The 14,058-nt window shown below is 37.0% G+C and overlaps 1 protein-coding gene across 1 annotated transcript; it reads left to right on the top strand.

Moving 5' to 3' along the window:
- Positions 1-1,809: 1,809 nt before the first annotated feature.
- LACTB2 (lactamase beta 2) lies at positions 1,810-13,145 on the top strand. Its single transcript, XM_081322579.1, has 7 exons — positions 1,810-2,187; positions 4,710-4,873; positions 6,489-6,612; positions 8,607-8,785; positions 10,115-10,263; positions 11,363-11,444; positions 12,705-13,145. The coding sequence occupies exons 1-7, from the start codon at positions 2,066-2,068 to the stop codon at positions 12,746-12,748; spliced, it is 864 nt and encodes a 287-aa protein (XP_081178705.1). The 5' UTR covers positions 1,810-2,065; the 3' UTR covers positions 12,749-13,145.
- The last annotated feature ends 913 nt before the right edge of the window (positions 13,146-14,058 follow it).

Here is a 14,058-nt window from a genome sequence, read left to right as displayed (position 1 = left end):
ATTAGTGATGTTTCAGTACAAAAAAAGAATCATATAAATCTAACTACGCACAATATTATATATTTAAGTACACCCAGAAATTTTAATCATCTGCTTTCCAAAGATACAATATTGGGGGTATTTTGCAATTTAACTTTCCCCACAAATTTTATTATGGCAGTTTGTAATCTTCAGTGCTGTTACTGCCATCTACAGACAAAATGTGTTTTCAATGACATGTTACATCAATATCTTGGCATAGTGTTTGAATGGCTAAGACATTTTTTTATTCATTTATGCAATTTACTTAGAAATCACCTTGAACCCAAGAAGCATAAATATTTCAGTTGTTTTGTCAGTGAATTTATCCTCAACATAAACCTGTGAGAGACTCTTGAAAACATTATTGAACTGCATCTCCCAAAAACCTCTACCAGTGCTGGTTAAGGACCTTCTGGGTATTGAAGTTGTAAGAGATTGGACATTTTCTCAAACTTTATCCTAAACTATAAAGATTAGTAACAGTAGAGAACATTAAATGTTTCAGTTGTTGAAGCCCATAACGCTTGCAGTCCTTAAAGGTTATGGTGATTTAAATGGGATCTTATAGCAACTGATTTCTAAAACATCTGGACAGTACCCAAACACCCACCCAATGGAAATGAGCAAGGCAAAGAGGTTCCTTCCATGAAATTCTCCACAAACCTAATTCCAATTTTGTTTAGGGCTGTCAGATTATGGAAATGAAACCATATCCATCTGGGTGGGTAATTTGAATACCATCCAGATGTTTCTGAATTCAGTTTAAATCTTTGTCTTCAAGAGGAATATGTAGCTTTTGTAGCTCAGATCTAATAGTCCCAATTTGAGCTAGGAGTTCTGTGTCAAATGCTAGGCTTCCTCATTCTCTCTCTCTCTCTCTCTCTCTCTCTCTCTCTCTCTCTCTCTCTCTCTCTCTCTCTGTGTGTGTGTGTGTGTGTGTGTGTGTGTGTGTGTTAATGCTGTAAGAAATGGATGAAAAATACTGGGAGCATATATATACCAAAATAATTTAATCTTACAGGGTCACCTAAGGTGTGAAGGTCTGCCCAGCTGCCCAGCTAAGGCAAACTGGCACCTTTGTTGCGCAGCAGCAACATAGGAAGATGCTGGGCATCGCTTTGCTAACCATAGCGAAGGCTTCATTTCATATGGCATAGAACAGGGGTAGGCAACCTCGGCTCTTTTATGACTCATGGACTTCAACTCCCAGAATTCCTGAGTCAGCAGGAATTCTGGGAGTTGAACTCCATGAGTCATAAAACAGCCGAGGTTGCCTATCCCTGGCATAGAAGAAGGTAATACGGAAAACCACTTCTATTTTACTAGGTAAACCATACAGATATAAACTATAAAGTGATTGTTGATATTGTGCCAACAATTATCTCCTCTAGGTACATTTGCATAGTATCTTATGGGGAACATATATTTATTTAGCCAGAAGACTAACTGACTACAATTAAAATTTTATTCAACAATAATATTACAGGATACATAGCGTAGGATATTTATAGTTTCTTATAAATACATATTTTAGAAACAAACTTCTCCTATAGGTAAAGAACGATTGCTAAAAGCGCTTCCCTTTCCTCTTCTACATACTGGCTCTGCTTCTCAGGCTTGCCCTTCTCTTCCCCGCGGGTCTGTGAAGCGCCTCCCCTGGATTCCCTGTTTCTGTGCAGATTCTGCCCACTTTGCTCTTAAGGAAGTATCTAGTTAACTCTTTCATTACATTCTCCACTGATAGCAATCTTTCGTTTCTTTACCCAGTTGGGCACAATGTGTGAGGCCTGGACCGTTGAAGAATCGCGCTCTTCAAAACTCTGGATTTCTTCGTGCCCCAAAATATTCTAACCAAGGAAGGGGAGAGGACTCGAGCGCACGAGACAAAATTAAACTCAGTGGCGTTAAAAAAAAACCCCAACAATGTAGTCTCCAAAAGTTGTCACTCTACACTTTTCCTTATCTCTATGTTTTTTGCTCTCTCGCTCTCTCTCTCTCTCTCTGAGCCCTTCTTCTCTGGCTGGCCGCGAAGGTGCTTGCGAAGATGTTCTCCGTGCTGCCTAAAGTGGAGAAGCTGTCGGCGCGGGTGATCCGCGTCCTGGGCTGTAATCCCGGGCCTATGACGCTCCAGGGGACCAACACCTACTTGGTGGGAACCGGGTCCAGGTAGGTGAGAAGCAGCTCGGTACGAGGGCCGGTGTACTCCCTGGGATCTGTTGGGCAACGCGCTTCCTTGGCGTGAGTTTTCCCTTCCCTAGTTTCCCTAGGGAAAACTCGAAGGCTACCCGGGAATTCGTATTTTGCCCCCCCCCCCCGCCCTGCTTTTCACGCGATGCTCTGAGTATTATTAATTCGTACGATTTCTCTTTCTTGTACAAGTAGTAGTGTGACGGAAGAAGGCGGGGCCTAGATGAAATAACAAAAACATTTTTTAAAAAATATCTTCACACACACATAACCCCCAAAATCCAGAAACATTTGACGGCGGAGGAAGCATCGCTAACCGGATTATTATATGTGTGCACTTAAAAGTCGCCTTTAGACCATTTGGACGGCACACAAATCTAGTAAATAAATAAATGTAAAAACCATTGATGCAACCTAGCAGTGTTGCAATGCGATCTTCTTATTCAGAAATCCTATTTAAGTCCAAGGTCTTACTCACCTAGAAGTGCAGGCTTAGGACTCTAACATTACTGTATTGAAGTGCTGTTCTCTGGTCATTAACCTCACAAAAATTTGCAAACATCTGTTCTGCTTCATTGACAAAGCCTAGGGCTTTACAACCATTTAATGACCATTTTAAGTTACAACAGCACTGAAAAAAGTGTCTTGTGACTGTTTTTCACACTAACAACCATTGCTGCATCACTGGTCATGTGATCAAAATTCAGATGCTTGGCAACTGTTTCATATTTATGATGGTTATGGTGTCCCAGGGTCATGTGATACCTTTTGAAATCTTCTGACAAGCAAAGTCAATGAGGAAGCTAGATTCAACTGTGGCAAGAAAGGTCATAAAATGGGACAAAACTCACTTAACAACTATCTCATTTAGCAATAGAAACTTGTGGCCATAAGTCAAGGACTACCTGTAATGCTGCAAGCAATGGAAGTGCTGGCAGGAAGTACTCCTGGGCTGTAATATCCAAGAGTAACCTATATAATAGATGTGGTGCTGTAGAAATAAGTAAAACGGCATCATTCCCCCTAAAGCGCTTGCTGAAGCGCTTTAGAAGCAGTAATGCCTCACACCCAACTGCCACAGTCATTCCTGTCACAATTCAGAACAGCGTTCTATATAGCTTTCTCTAAACCTAATTCCTGGTGCTTTCAGAAGTGCACTAGTAAACCTGTGCAAATAAGGAGCTTACGTAACACTGACAAATACTTTAGAAAGAGCCAGTCAGCCAACGTATGGGCAAATGTTGGGCCATTGCCCAGGGACCAAAGAAGGGCCATTGCCCAAGGACCAAAGAGGAGGGTGTGAACCCACAACAACCCAAAGTGATCCAAGAAGGGCTGATTCCTTCCCTGATTAATCAAAAAGTCAATGAAGCATTCTAAGTCATATTTATGGTGAAAATTGTGTCCAGGAAAGACACTTTAAAACTGGAATAACTGTAGCTAAATTTATGCTTCCTTTACTCCAGGATGAATGAAATAAAGGCAATCTTAGGCATACATGCCATTTAAAAGCAGCTAGACATCATGATGCAGTTAGATCTGGTGATGATTGCTATCTAGGGCATGTGTCTGGTTCTTCTACACAGCCCTATCTTGAATCTTGGTTATTACAGTTTAGTTCTCTTAGGCAATATAAGTCTTACTTGGAATCTCATTCAGCTGGTCACTTTTTCTTTTGCTCTTGGCAAAAGATTTTTCCCCTTCTGTGGACAAATTTCTCTTTATTACATTTTTATTGGATCATCTTTGATCCATTTTATGTTAAAGTACCATTTCTTTTGTTCACCTGATTAGATTTCTGCTCCAGTGGATTTTTTTTCCACCATTATCTCTCTTCTCATAGGCTTATTAGCTGTGTAGTACATTCTTATGAAATTAAAAGAGACTACTTTGCAACAGCATCCCGCTTGAGATGTGTATGGCTTCAAGCTTTATTGTGTTTAGAAAGGCAATGGAATCTCTCTCTTCCAGCATACTTTAAAAGCAATACTTAAAAGGTTTTTTTGGGGGGGGCATCTGAACGAGTGTACTTATCTTTCCTCACTGTCAAGTGACTCTGGGTGGCTATTGTAAATTTTTTATATAAAATTAAGCTGCTCAGAGGCAACTGAAAAGGCATATAAGACCAGTTTGATTTATTAGTTTATTGATTTGCATCTTATATAATTTTCTTTAGGATTCCAAATTACACAAAAGGAATGGGATATAGAAATAGAACTAGAATGATAGGGTTGGAAGGGACTTTAGAGGTCATCTAGTCCAGCACCCTACTCAAGGCAGGAGTTTTATACTATCTCAGGCAAATGGTTCTCCAAGCAATTTTTTAAAACCTCCAGTGATGGACCATCCACACCTCCAGGAGGCAAGCTGTTCCATTGATTAATTGTTCTTATATTTCTTTTCATGACACATTACACTTTTTTAACCTGGATCAAAAAGTTGTTAGCATCATTCTTTTTAATTAATTAGCTCTTTCTTGGCCTAATCTGGTTTTATTATAGAAGGATCCTAATAGATACCGGAGAGCCACATGTCCCTGAATATATAAGCTGTTTGAAACAAACACTTCATGAATTCAACATTTCCATCCAGGAAATTTTAGTAACTCATTGGCACCATGATCATACTGGAGGCATATCAGATATTTGTGAAAAGATTCCAGCTAGTAAGTATTTTCTGTAGTTTTTAAAATTTGTATAGTTTATGTACAAAGCAGGTTAGAGTTATATTGGAAGTTATATCGTAGACAGGCAAAGAAGGAAGGATGTCAGAAACATTGAACTTAAATACTTATTAACAGACACAGTGGGGAATAATTAAATTTGAGAAACAGCTTCTGACAGAACTTTCCGAAGCACCAATTGTAAGTATACTTAGCCAAAATTAAAGCTAGCAAAAATCAGGTACAGGTAATCCTCAACTTAACAACCATTTGTTTAGCAACCGTCCAAAATTATGAGCACTGAAAAAGTGACTTGCAACTGGTCTTCATACTTATAACTATTACAGCATCGCCATGATCACTTGATCAACATTAAGGTGCTTGGCAACTGGCATGCATTTATGATGGTTGCAACATCCCACAATCATGTGATTCGCACTTGTGACCTCTCCAGCTGGCTTCTGACAGTCAGTGGGGGAAGCTGGATTCCCTTTACAACTGTATTGATTTGCTTAACAACCGTGGCCAAAAAGGACATATAATCAGGTAAAACTCACTTAACAACCACCTTGCTTAGCAACAAAATTGTGATCTCAGTTTTGGTCATAAATTGAGGACTAACTGTATTATAAAAATATAACATTTGCCATTCTCTTAAACTAAGGAATTTATCTTTAATAAGCCTGACTTTTGCAAATCAATGCTTTTTATTCATTCATAAAAACTGAAGATGCCATCTTCTTTCTCTTTCTGATTTGGGAAGAGGATCATAATTCTACTAACTTATATCTCATTACCCATTTGCCTCAGCCTTGTGGATTTAAGTACATAAAAATTAGTTAAAATAAATATTACTGAAAACTTTCACTGTTCTTTTTGAATGTAAAAAGTTAAACATTTATTTTAAACAGAAGAGCTTTTATTTCAAAGTATGTATATGTTCTACTTTTGTTTAAATGTGAGCACCAACCTAAATTACATTATTACTAGGGTGAGTTGAATGGTCTTCCAAGCAACAGCAACAAGTGTTCTTCCCAGCTGTATTGACCTTGTTCAAGTTAAATTACTACAAAATCCTGCAGAAATGGGTCTTTTCAGATCTCTTCATGAGGGCAGGAAATGGAGCTTCTTTGCAAAATAAAGAACATTGATTATTTTAATATTTGCAGGCATGTTTGCTAATATGTATTTTAACAGATGTTTCCTTAGGACTAGGTAAAGTTGAAGAAATTGCTATTGCAAAACAAACAAACCATTAATATACAAGGGACTTGCTAGATTGTACTGATAATCTAGAGGATGTCATCACAATTATTTGAATAATAGGCAGCATGCATAGCATAGAACTTGATTGATCTGCACTTGTATCATAACTTAAATCAATTTTATAAAAAACTTTCATTAAAAATAAAAGTAGTAACACAAAGCAACCTTTTAAATGATTTTCAAAATTTTGAAATCATTTGGAGCTATTTTATAACTCTTTTTAAGATCAGAGATGGTCATAAGTTCCACGTGTCTCAGTCCTGAATTCATCTGGACACACCCTTTTTTTTAAAAAAAAGGGGTGTATGAATTTCCAACTAGTATGATACACATTGTTTAATTTTTAAATTAGGTTATGAATATTGCATAAGTAAGCTTCCACGTAACCCACATCAAGAAGAAGTAATAGACGGAAAGCAGAAGTATGCGTACTTAAGAGATGGAGATGTTTTAAATACAGAGGGAGCTACTCTCAGGTAAACATCAACATTTCATATTGATGTTGTTTGCAAGTTTTTCATGTACAAGATTTTTTTGCAGTTCATTTGCAGATTTTATCATTTCAGAACTAAAAAGGCTTGTGAGATCTGTTAAGATAGATTATATGTTTTGTCTAGCCCACAGGTCTGCAACCCGCGGCTCCGGAGCCGCATGCGGCTCTTTCAGCCGTCTCCTGCGGCTCCCAGTCCTCTGACATGTGCAGTCCCAAAAAAGAAAAAAGTGGGACTAAAAAAGTTCAACCAATCAATTCAAATATGCAGGGTAGGTGCATATCTCGCCTTGGCTCCACTCTTCAGTCAAACCCTGTTCTGCGCATGTGCGCATGTACGCGCATGTGCACACATTTTTTGCGGCTCCCAGTTTTTCCTTTTATGAGGGAACCGGTTCCGAGTGGCTCTTTCACTGTTTCAGGTTGCTGATCCCTGGTCTAGCCTTTAATGAATACAGTATGGAAGTGCGATGACTCAGCTAACAGACTGGGTTAGAGACCTGAGTGCCACACAAAGGGGTGACCTCCCATTATCTGCCCCAGCTCCTGCCCATCTAGCAGTTCAAAAGCATGCAAATTCGAGTAGATAAATAGGTACCACTTAGGTGGGAAGGTAGCAGCATTCAATGAGCCTTGGCCTATAGTCATGATGGCCACATGACCACGTCTTCAGACAATGGTGGCTCCCTTTTAGGAAATGGAGATGAGCACTTCCCCGTAGAGTAGGAACAGAGGAAACCTTTACCTTTAATGGACAGGGGACACCTTTACATTTAATGCCTGTAGTACACGTATTTATCTCTGTATCAAGTCACACAAATATGAATGTTTAGAAAGTGTGTTAACTACATTTGTTTCCTTTGGGTCTGTTGTCTTCCTATCAATTCTGTGGCATCATAAACTGTGGTATAAATATTTGTCATGTACAGTAGATGAGTTTTGCACAACTGAGGGTTATACATTCACTATAACCATTCCTTTACATATCAGAAGTAATCATACGATACAGATCATGTGATCTTGATTAGACTGCCCTCATGTGCTTGAAGATATCTGCCTAGTTCAGACTGTTGACAAAGGCTTTTTATAGGCAAATTTGAGTATTCTTCGAAGAGTTACTGGTTCCTGATATTTTCTGCACAACATTCTAAAGAAATTTCTTCAAATCCTAAGTAAGTCGGGTTTCCCTGTATGTGTATGGTCAGGCCCCAATATCTTTAAGTGATGCTCTTTTTCTCAGTGCAATTAGTCCTTGACTTACATCCAAATTTTGAACCCAAAAATTCTATTGCCGAGTGAGACAGTTGTTGAGTTTTGCCCCATTTTATAATCTTTTTTTGCCACAGTTGTTAAATGAATCACTGCAGTTGTTAAGTCAGTAACAGGGTTGTTAAGTGAATGTGGCTTCCCCATTCACTTTACTTGTTAAAAGGTGGCAAAAGGTGGTCACGTGACCCCAGGACAGTGCAACTGTTATAAATATGGGTCAGTTGCCATGCGTCTGAATTTTGATCACATGACCACAAGGGATGCTGCAATGTTCGGAACTGTGAAAAATGGTCATAAGTCACTTTTTTCAGTGCTATTGTAACTCTAAGCAATCACTAAATGAACTGTTATAAGTGAAGGACTACCTCTATACATGGTAGGGGTACATCTGTATTTTTGGTGGATGTATGCCAATTTGCATAAAATTATTCCTGGTTGATTCTTTGGAATGGCTTTATCTGCCTTGTGAGACTTTTGGTTTCTTTAGGAAATTTATCTTAAGCTATAGGTAGTTAAAACTTGTCCTTATTTAAAAAATACTTTTACAAAGAAAAAATTGCTCATAGCTCTGCATCCACACACTATAAGGATCATTCATTTAAATTTTGTATCTGAGCTTTTTAAATGTATCTTCATTTGCCACTATAAGACCTTTCTTCAACTTATGACTTGAATAATATAATCACATTTCACTTTTCTGTCACTTTGCAGGGTATTATATACCCCAGGGCATACAGATGACCACATGGCTTTACATTTGCTAGAAGAAAATGCAATATTTTCTGGTGACTGTATTTTAGGAGAAGGAACAGCTGTGTTTGAAGACCTTTATGACTACATGAAGTCATTGGATAAGCTCCTGGGAATCAAAGCTGATTTAATATACCCAGGTAAGTTATACATTTGATATTAATTATATTAACTCTTCGCCATAAGTATATTAAGTGTCTCAAACACTGCATTGCTGCTTAGAGATTTTTGATCTCGTTGTTCTGTAATCACAGATACTGTGGAAATAGGAATGGGTGTCTCTTACAGGTATTGACACCTGTTTGCAAGATGTTTTGAAATTTTTCTCTCTCCATAAGAGAATATTCTATGCTAAAATTTTCCAGCTTTCAGAATCTTTTACCTTCATCTACATATAGAGCTTCATAGAAAGTGGTCATCCTGGGAGGAGAGTTCAGATGCTTTTTATTTAAATAAAACATTGTTTTAGTTTCCTTATGCTTTAGACTGTAATATAATTTGCTGTTTCCTTCCTAGTAAATGAAATGTATCCTCTATTTACTTGACTTGTAAAAGGTCCTTTAGCTGCTAAATGTCTGTTCTTTACACTCATTCTCTCTCCCCTTCCCCCTTCCCCAATTCCCCATAAGGAAAATAGTATTCAGAATTCAGCACCTCCAAAATAACCTATGAAAGAAATCATGGAAATGGAATATAATATAATAATACTAAGCCAAAAGTCTTGTCTGATTCAAACCTGCTTTAAAATGATGTTTAGGGATGTAACAAATTGAAGTCATTTTCAATTCATCCATTTACTGTATTTATTTATCCAGTATTTTTCTCTGGGAATGCAAGATGGTCCAGAAGGAATAGAAGTTCTCCATTCTATCCTCATACATATTATTATGAAATGTAGATGGAACCAAAGCCATAGGATAACTAAATTGTCTCCATAGTTCATCAAAGACTTGTCCTTTTTTCATCCCATCCAGCATTTTTATCACAATTCCCATTTCTTTGTTTACATAATATACAAGCCACCCAATTCCCAACAACTCTGGATGGCTTACAATTTAAAACTTTTTTTTGAAAAAGATAGAACTCTCTTGAGTAAACCAAAGACTACATAGAATCAGGGGGGGAAAAATCCCATCTAGCTGGCCTCATTCTTTATCCTCCTTCAAAGCCTGGAAGGAAAGCTGTGAATATAAGATCAAGGTATAAATTGAAGAAAGCCTTTAATAGCTTCCTGAATGTGGGGGTGGGGCAACATCTGGACCTCTAGGGGTCTTACTCCAGAGGAACAGTCCTGCAATAAATAAGGAGACACATTACAAAATTAGAAGCTGTTGGGCTGTCCTGTGTTAACTCTGCAATATGAACACTTTAAATCATTTCTTCTTTAAAAAACTATCCTGTATGCACTATTGATTAGTAAGTTATCTCAGAATTTTTTGTTAAAGAAACATCTGTTGTTGTCTTTATAGGACATGGGCCAGTAATAAAAGAAGCAAGAGCTAAAATTCAGGAATATATTTTACATAGAAATGCACGTGAGAAACAAATCCTAAACATCCTGGATGAGAATGCTGGAAAGAATTTCACAGCAGAGGAACTTGTGAAAATTGTTTACAAGGTACAGATGGCATCTGGTTTGGGTTAAAAATAGATTTCAGTTATGCAGAAAGCAATGCAATAGAAAAGCAATTAATGATTCATAGCAAAAACAGCATTTATCTAAAGAACACCATGTATGTATACTGCACCAGGTTGTATGCTGGAAAGTACATAGTATTAATAGTTGCAAAATAGACACATTTTTTTGTAAAATTTGCTAATGATTTTTTGCCCCCAAACACCAGTTTCCTTTGTTTTTTAATAACTGCAACTATAGTAAAACAAAAACACTATGTCCTGAATGCCTCAAATTGCTTCCAGCTTGAAGAAATTATTCCAGACGCTATCAAATTAACCCTGGTTTCACTGTGGTCTAGGAGGATGTTCACCATGGGGGAGGGGAACACTGGGGTGGGGTATGGAATGTTCCTAAGATCTAAGGAATGTTCTGTCCCTGAATCAATGAGTTCTCTATATCCCTATTATCTTTTTTTTGCAAAGAATCACTCAAAATACAGAGAAGCGCCTTCTCTGTAGCAACACTTGCCCTCTAGAGTGAGGCTCCCCCCTCATGAGATATGAATCCCCCCCCCACTTTACTGGTGTCCCAAAGAGTCTTGAAGATCTGGCTCTTCGCCCAGGCCTTTGGAAAGTGATTGAAACCCCCTTCTTCTTCTTTTTTGTTTCTATCGGGGGGGGGGGGTGTTATCTCTGTTATGTTTGTTCCTTTTGATTTGCTTTGATTTTCTTGTTTTCATGGTTTAATTGTAAGATTGTATTAGGAGAATAATTACCACTCAGAGATCTGTGAAACAAGTTTTATAAATTTTCCTCTGCACTCTGAAGTTGAGGATAAACTTCTAATAAGAGTTCATGATATGACCAGGAAAAAGTAAAGTTACTCAAAGAAAATGTATAAACTTTAAAATAGGACTAAATAATTTCCCCTTCCTCCCCCCCATTAAAATAGGTATTAATCAGACAATAATTTCTCCCATTTGCATCAAAACCCTGAAAAGTGTTTGAATCTGTACCAAATTTGAGGAGTTGTCATTACTGTTTTACTATTTTAAAAATGAAGTTCCATTAATATGTATCGTTTGAATGCTTTATTCAAGGACACACCTGTCCATTTGCATCCAGCTGCAAAAATTAATCTCCATCATCATTTGAACAAACTACAGAAAGAAGGAAAAGTTTGTAAGTAACTTCACTGTTTATATATATATAGAGATTCAAGGTGCTGGTCCTTACCTATAAAGCCCTACATGGCTTAGGCCCGGGATATTTGCAGGACCGTCTGCTGCCAGGAACGATTTCCCATCGCCCTGTGCGCTCGCACAGAGAGGGCCTCCTCAGGGTGCTGTCAGCCAGACAATGTCGGCTGGCAATCCCCAGGGGGAGGGCCTTCTCTGTTGGGGCACCTACTTTGTGGAATCAGCTCCCCCGGGAGCTCCGGATGGCCCCAGACCTTTGGTCCTTTCGTCGTGACCTTAAGGCATATCTTTTCCAACAGGCCGACCTGGACTGATAATAATGGAGTTTTAATTATGATTTTAAATGTTTTTATTGGTTTTAGTGGGACTTCGACATAATTTAATTCTTTTTTAATATTTGTATTTATTGTATTTTATTGTTGTTAGCCGCCCTGAGTCCTTCGGGAGATAGGGCAGCATACAAGTCTCATTATAAATAAATAATAAATAAATATAACAATTACATTGTTGGATACTGAATGATGAAAGAAAGATAAAATGTTCAATTCTGATTGCAAATGTCAGTGTCTTATATATTGTAACTTTTAGAAACAGAACTTGATATCTGTTGTTTCATAATCAGTGCAAGTAGTTCTCACTTAATGAATATCCTGTTTAGCAATGGTTCAAAATTATGACAGTGCTAAAAATTACAACCAGTCCTTACACTTATAATCATCACAGCTTTCCCGCAGTCATGTGATCAGGATTTGGGCTGTCCACAATCAGTGAGCATTTCCAAACCTCATAGTATCCCACGGTCACATGACCATCATTTATTTTTGTTTATTTAATTTGCACACTTCATAGCCGGCTACCAACAAGCAGAATCAATGGAGGAGTCAGCAAGTCATATTCACATGATCTCTCACTTAACAACTGTGTCACTTAGCAGTGAAATTGGCCAGTCCCAATAGTGGTTGTTAAGGACTACCTGTACTTTTTATACATTCTTATTTGGTGAAAAAAATAACTTGTGTTAAAAATATTATAAAGGTGATTAAAAGAATGACTAAAACTATCTGACAAAATGCTTCTCAGCATATCATCATCAGAAAATATGAAAATTAACTACATCAATTTCATCATTTTCTGAAATGTAGTTAATATGTATATGTATTTAGGTTTTTTAAAGATAAATATTTTACATATTGGTTAGGGCATTAGGTTAGGTTATTTATAATGACCCTTCTTTCTGTTACAGTACATGAAAATTCTCCTAACTTCAAGTGGAAAAGTCTTTTATAGATATGGCATATACACAAGTTTGACAGACGTGCTCTTCTATATTCTGAACTTGGAAAAGCACTAACATTTTTAATACAAAAATTGCATATAAATAGCAAACACAAATGGACCTGGATTTTCTTATTAATCTGATTAAATAATAACTTGTCAGAGAGCAATTGGAAGAATCATTCAGGGAGGAACGAGTGAATTATTTATTTCAAAGCAAAATATTTTAAACTTCCTTTGGACGCTTGAATAGTTTTGTAAAGAAATTTGGAATGTTATTATTGATTAAATTTGTATGCTTCCTGACTCAACAATATGAGGGTTTAAGCTTGTTTCTTTATTTAAACATTGTAATTTCATTGCCACTATGTTATTTGTATAATAAATACAATAACTATTTTTGTTCATATTTAGTTGTTTTCTTTTTTATGTCATCATTATGTCATTATAATCATTATATACTTTTTCAGAATCTTTTTTTAACTTGACTGGGAAAAAAGACTAAAATAGTATAGCATAGGATTTCTATAGATTAATGAATACTAGCAATATAACATTCAACCTCATTTAAATACAGTTGAATGAAAGTATGAAATGTTTAGATCTGAACTTTGTCTGCAACTTTCCTGCAAATTTCCAAATCTGCATGTATTAAAGTAATGTTAAAATTTTGTGCATCTTCAAAAAAAAATCATGAAAAGCATGGTGGCTGGACATAGCCAAAGATACAATCATTCAATTCTACAAATTATATAAAGGAAGAAAAAATGACATTAAAAGCACAACATAGAAGAATTAAAATTTATATTCCTCACTGGAATATTTGACTTCTCTCTTCAGAATTGGCCTCCCCTGAAGCATCTCTTTTCTTGTTTCAAATTCTCTGTATTCCTATCTTTTTGGAAACCAAGATTTCATCAAAAGGTATGGTGGAGCAATGTTAAAGCCCTCACTTTTATATCTTCATGGCAGTAACCTCTGCTCCCAGTTTTAAAAGGATCAAAACTTTTTTTATATCTAGCAGAGCAACGGCCTAGATTATCTTCCTATGTTCATATCACAGAAAACATATTTCCCTTATGAATGTGAATTGTCTGAGTTTGTTTGGCTTAAAGTCTGATAAACCATGAAGTCCTGAGCTTGCAGCCTTTACATTCATAACAATGGCAAAAAAAATCAATGTGGGAAGATGTATTTCTGAAGTGTCGAGCTATAATTTTCAGCATTCCTTAGCAATATGAAATGCTGAAAGTTGTAGTTCAGTAATGTTTGCTGAATGCTTTAGGGAAAGCCTGCAAGGCATTAGAACAAGCTGTGTAGTC

This window comes from Vipera berus (genome assembly GCF_964194415.1).
Source record: "Vipera berus genome assembly, chromosome: 3".
NCBI lineage: Eukaryota > Metazoa > Chordata > Lepidosauria > Squamata > Viperidae > Vipera > Vipera berus.
The sequence above is the reverse complement of the archived record's forward strand: the minus strand, read 5'-3'. Positions and strand labels throughout refer to the sequence as shown.

Coding starts and splice junctions, on each gene's coding strand:
- LACTB2 (XM_081322579.1), top strand. CDS start 2,066: ATGTTCTCCGTGCTGCCTAAAGTGGAGAAGCTGTCGGCGCGGGTGATC. Junction 4,874..6,488: donor TTGTGAAAAGATTCCAGCTA/GTAAGTATTTTC, acceptor TTTTTAAATTAG/GTTATGAATATTGCATAAGT. Junction 10,264..11,362: donor TTGTGAAAATTGTTTACAAG/GTACAGATGGCA, acceptor GCTTTATTCAAG/GACACACCTGTCCATTTGCA.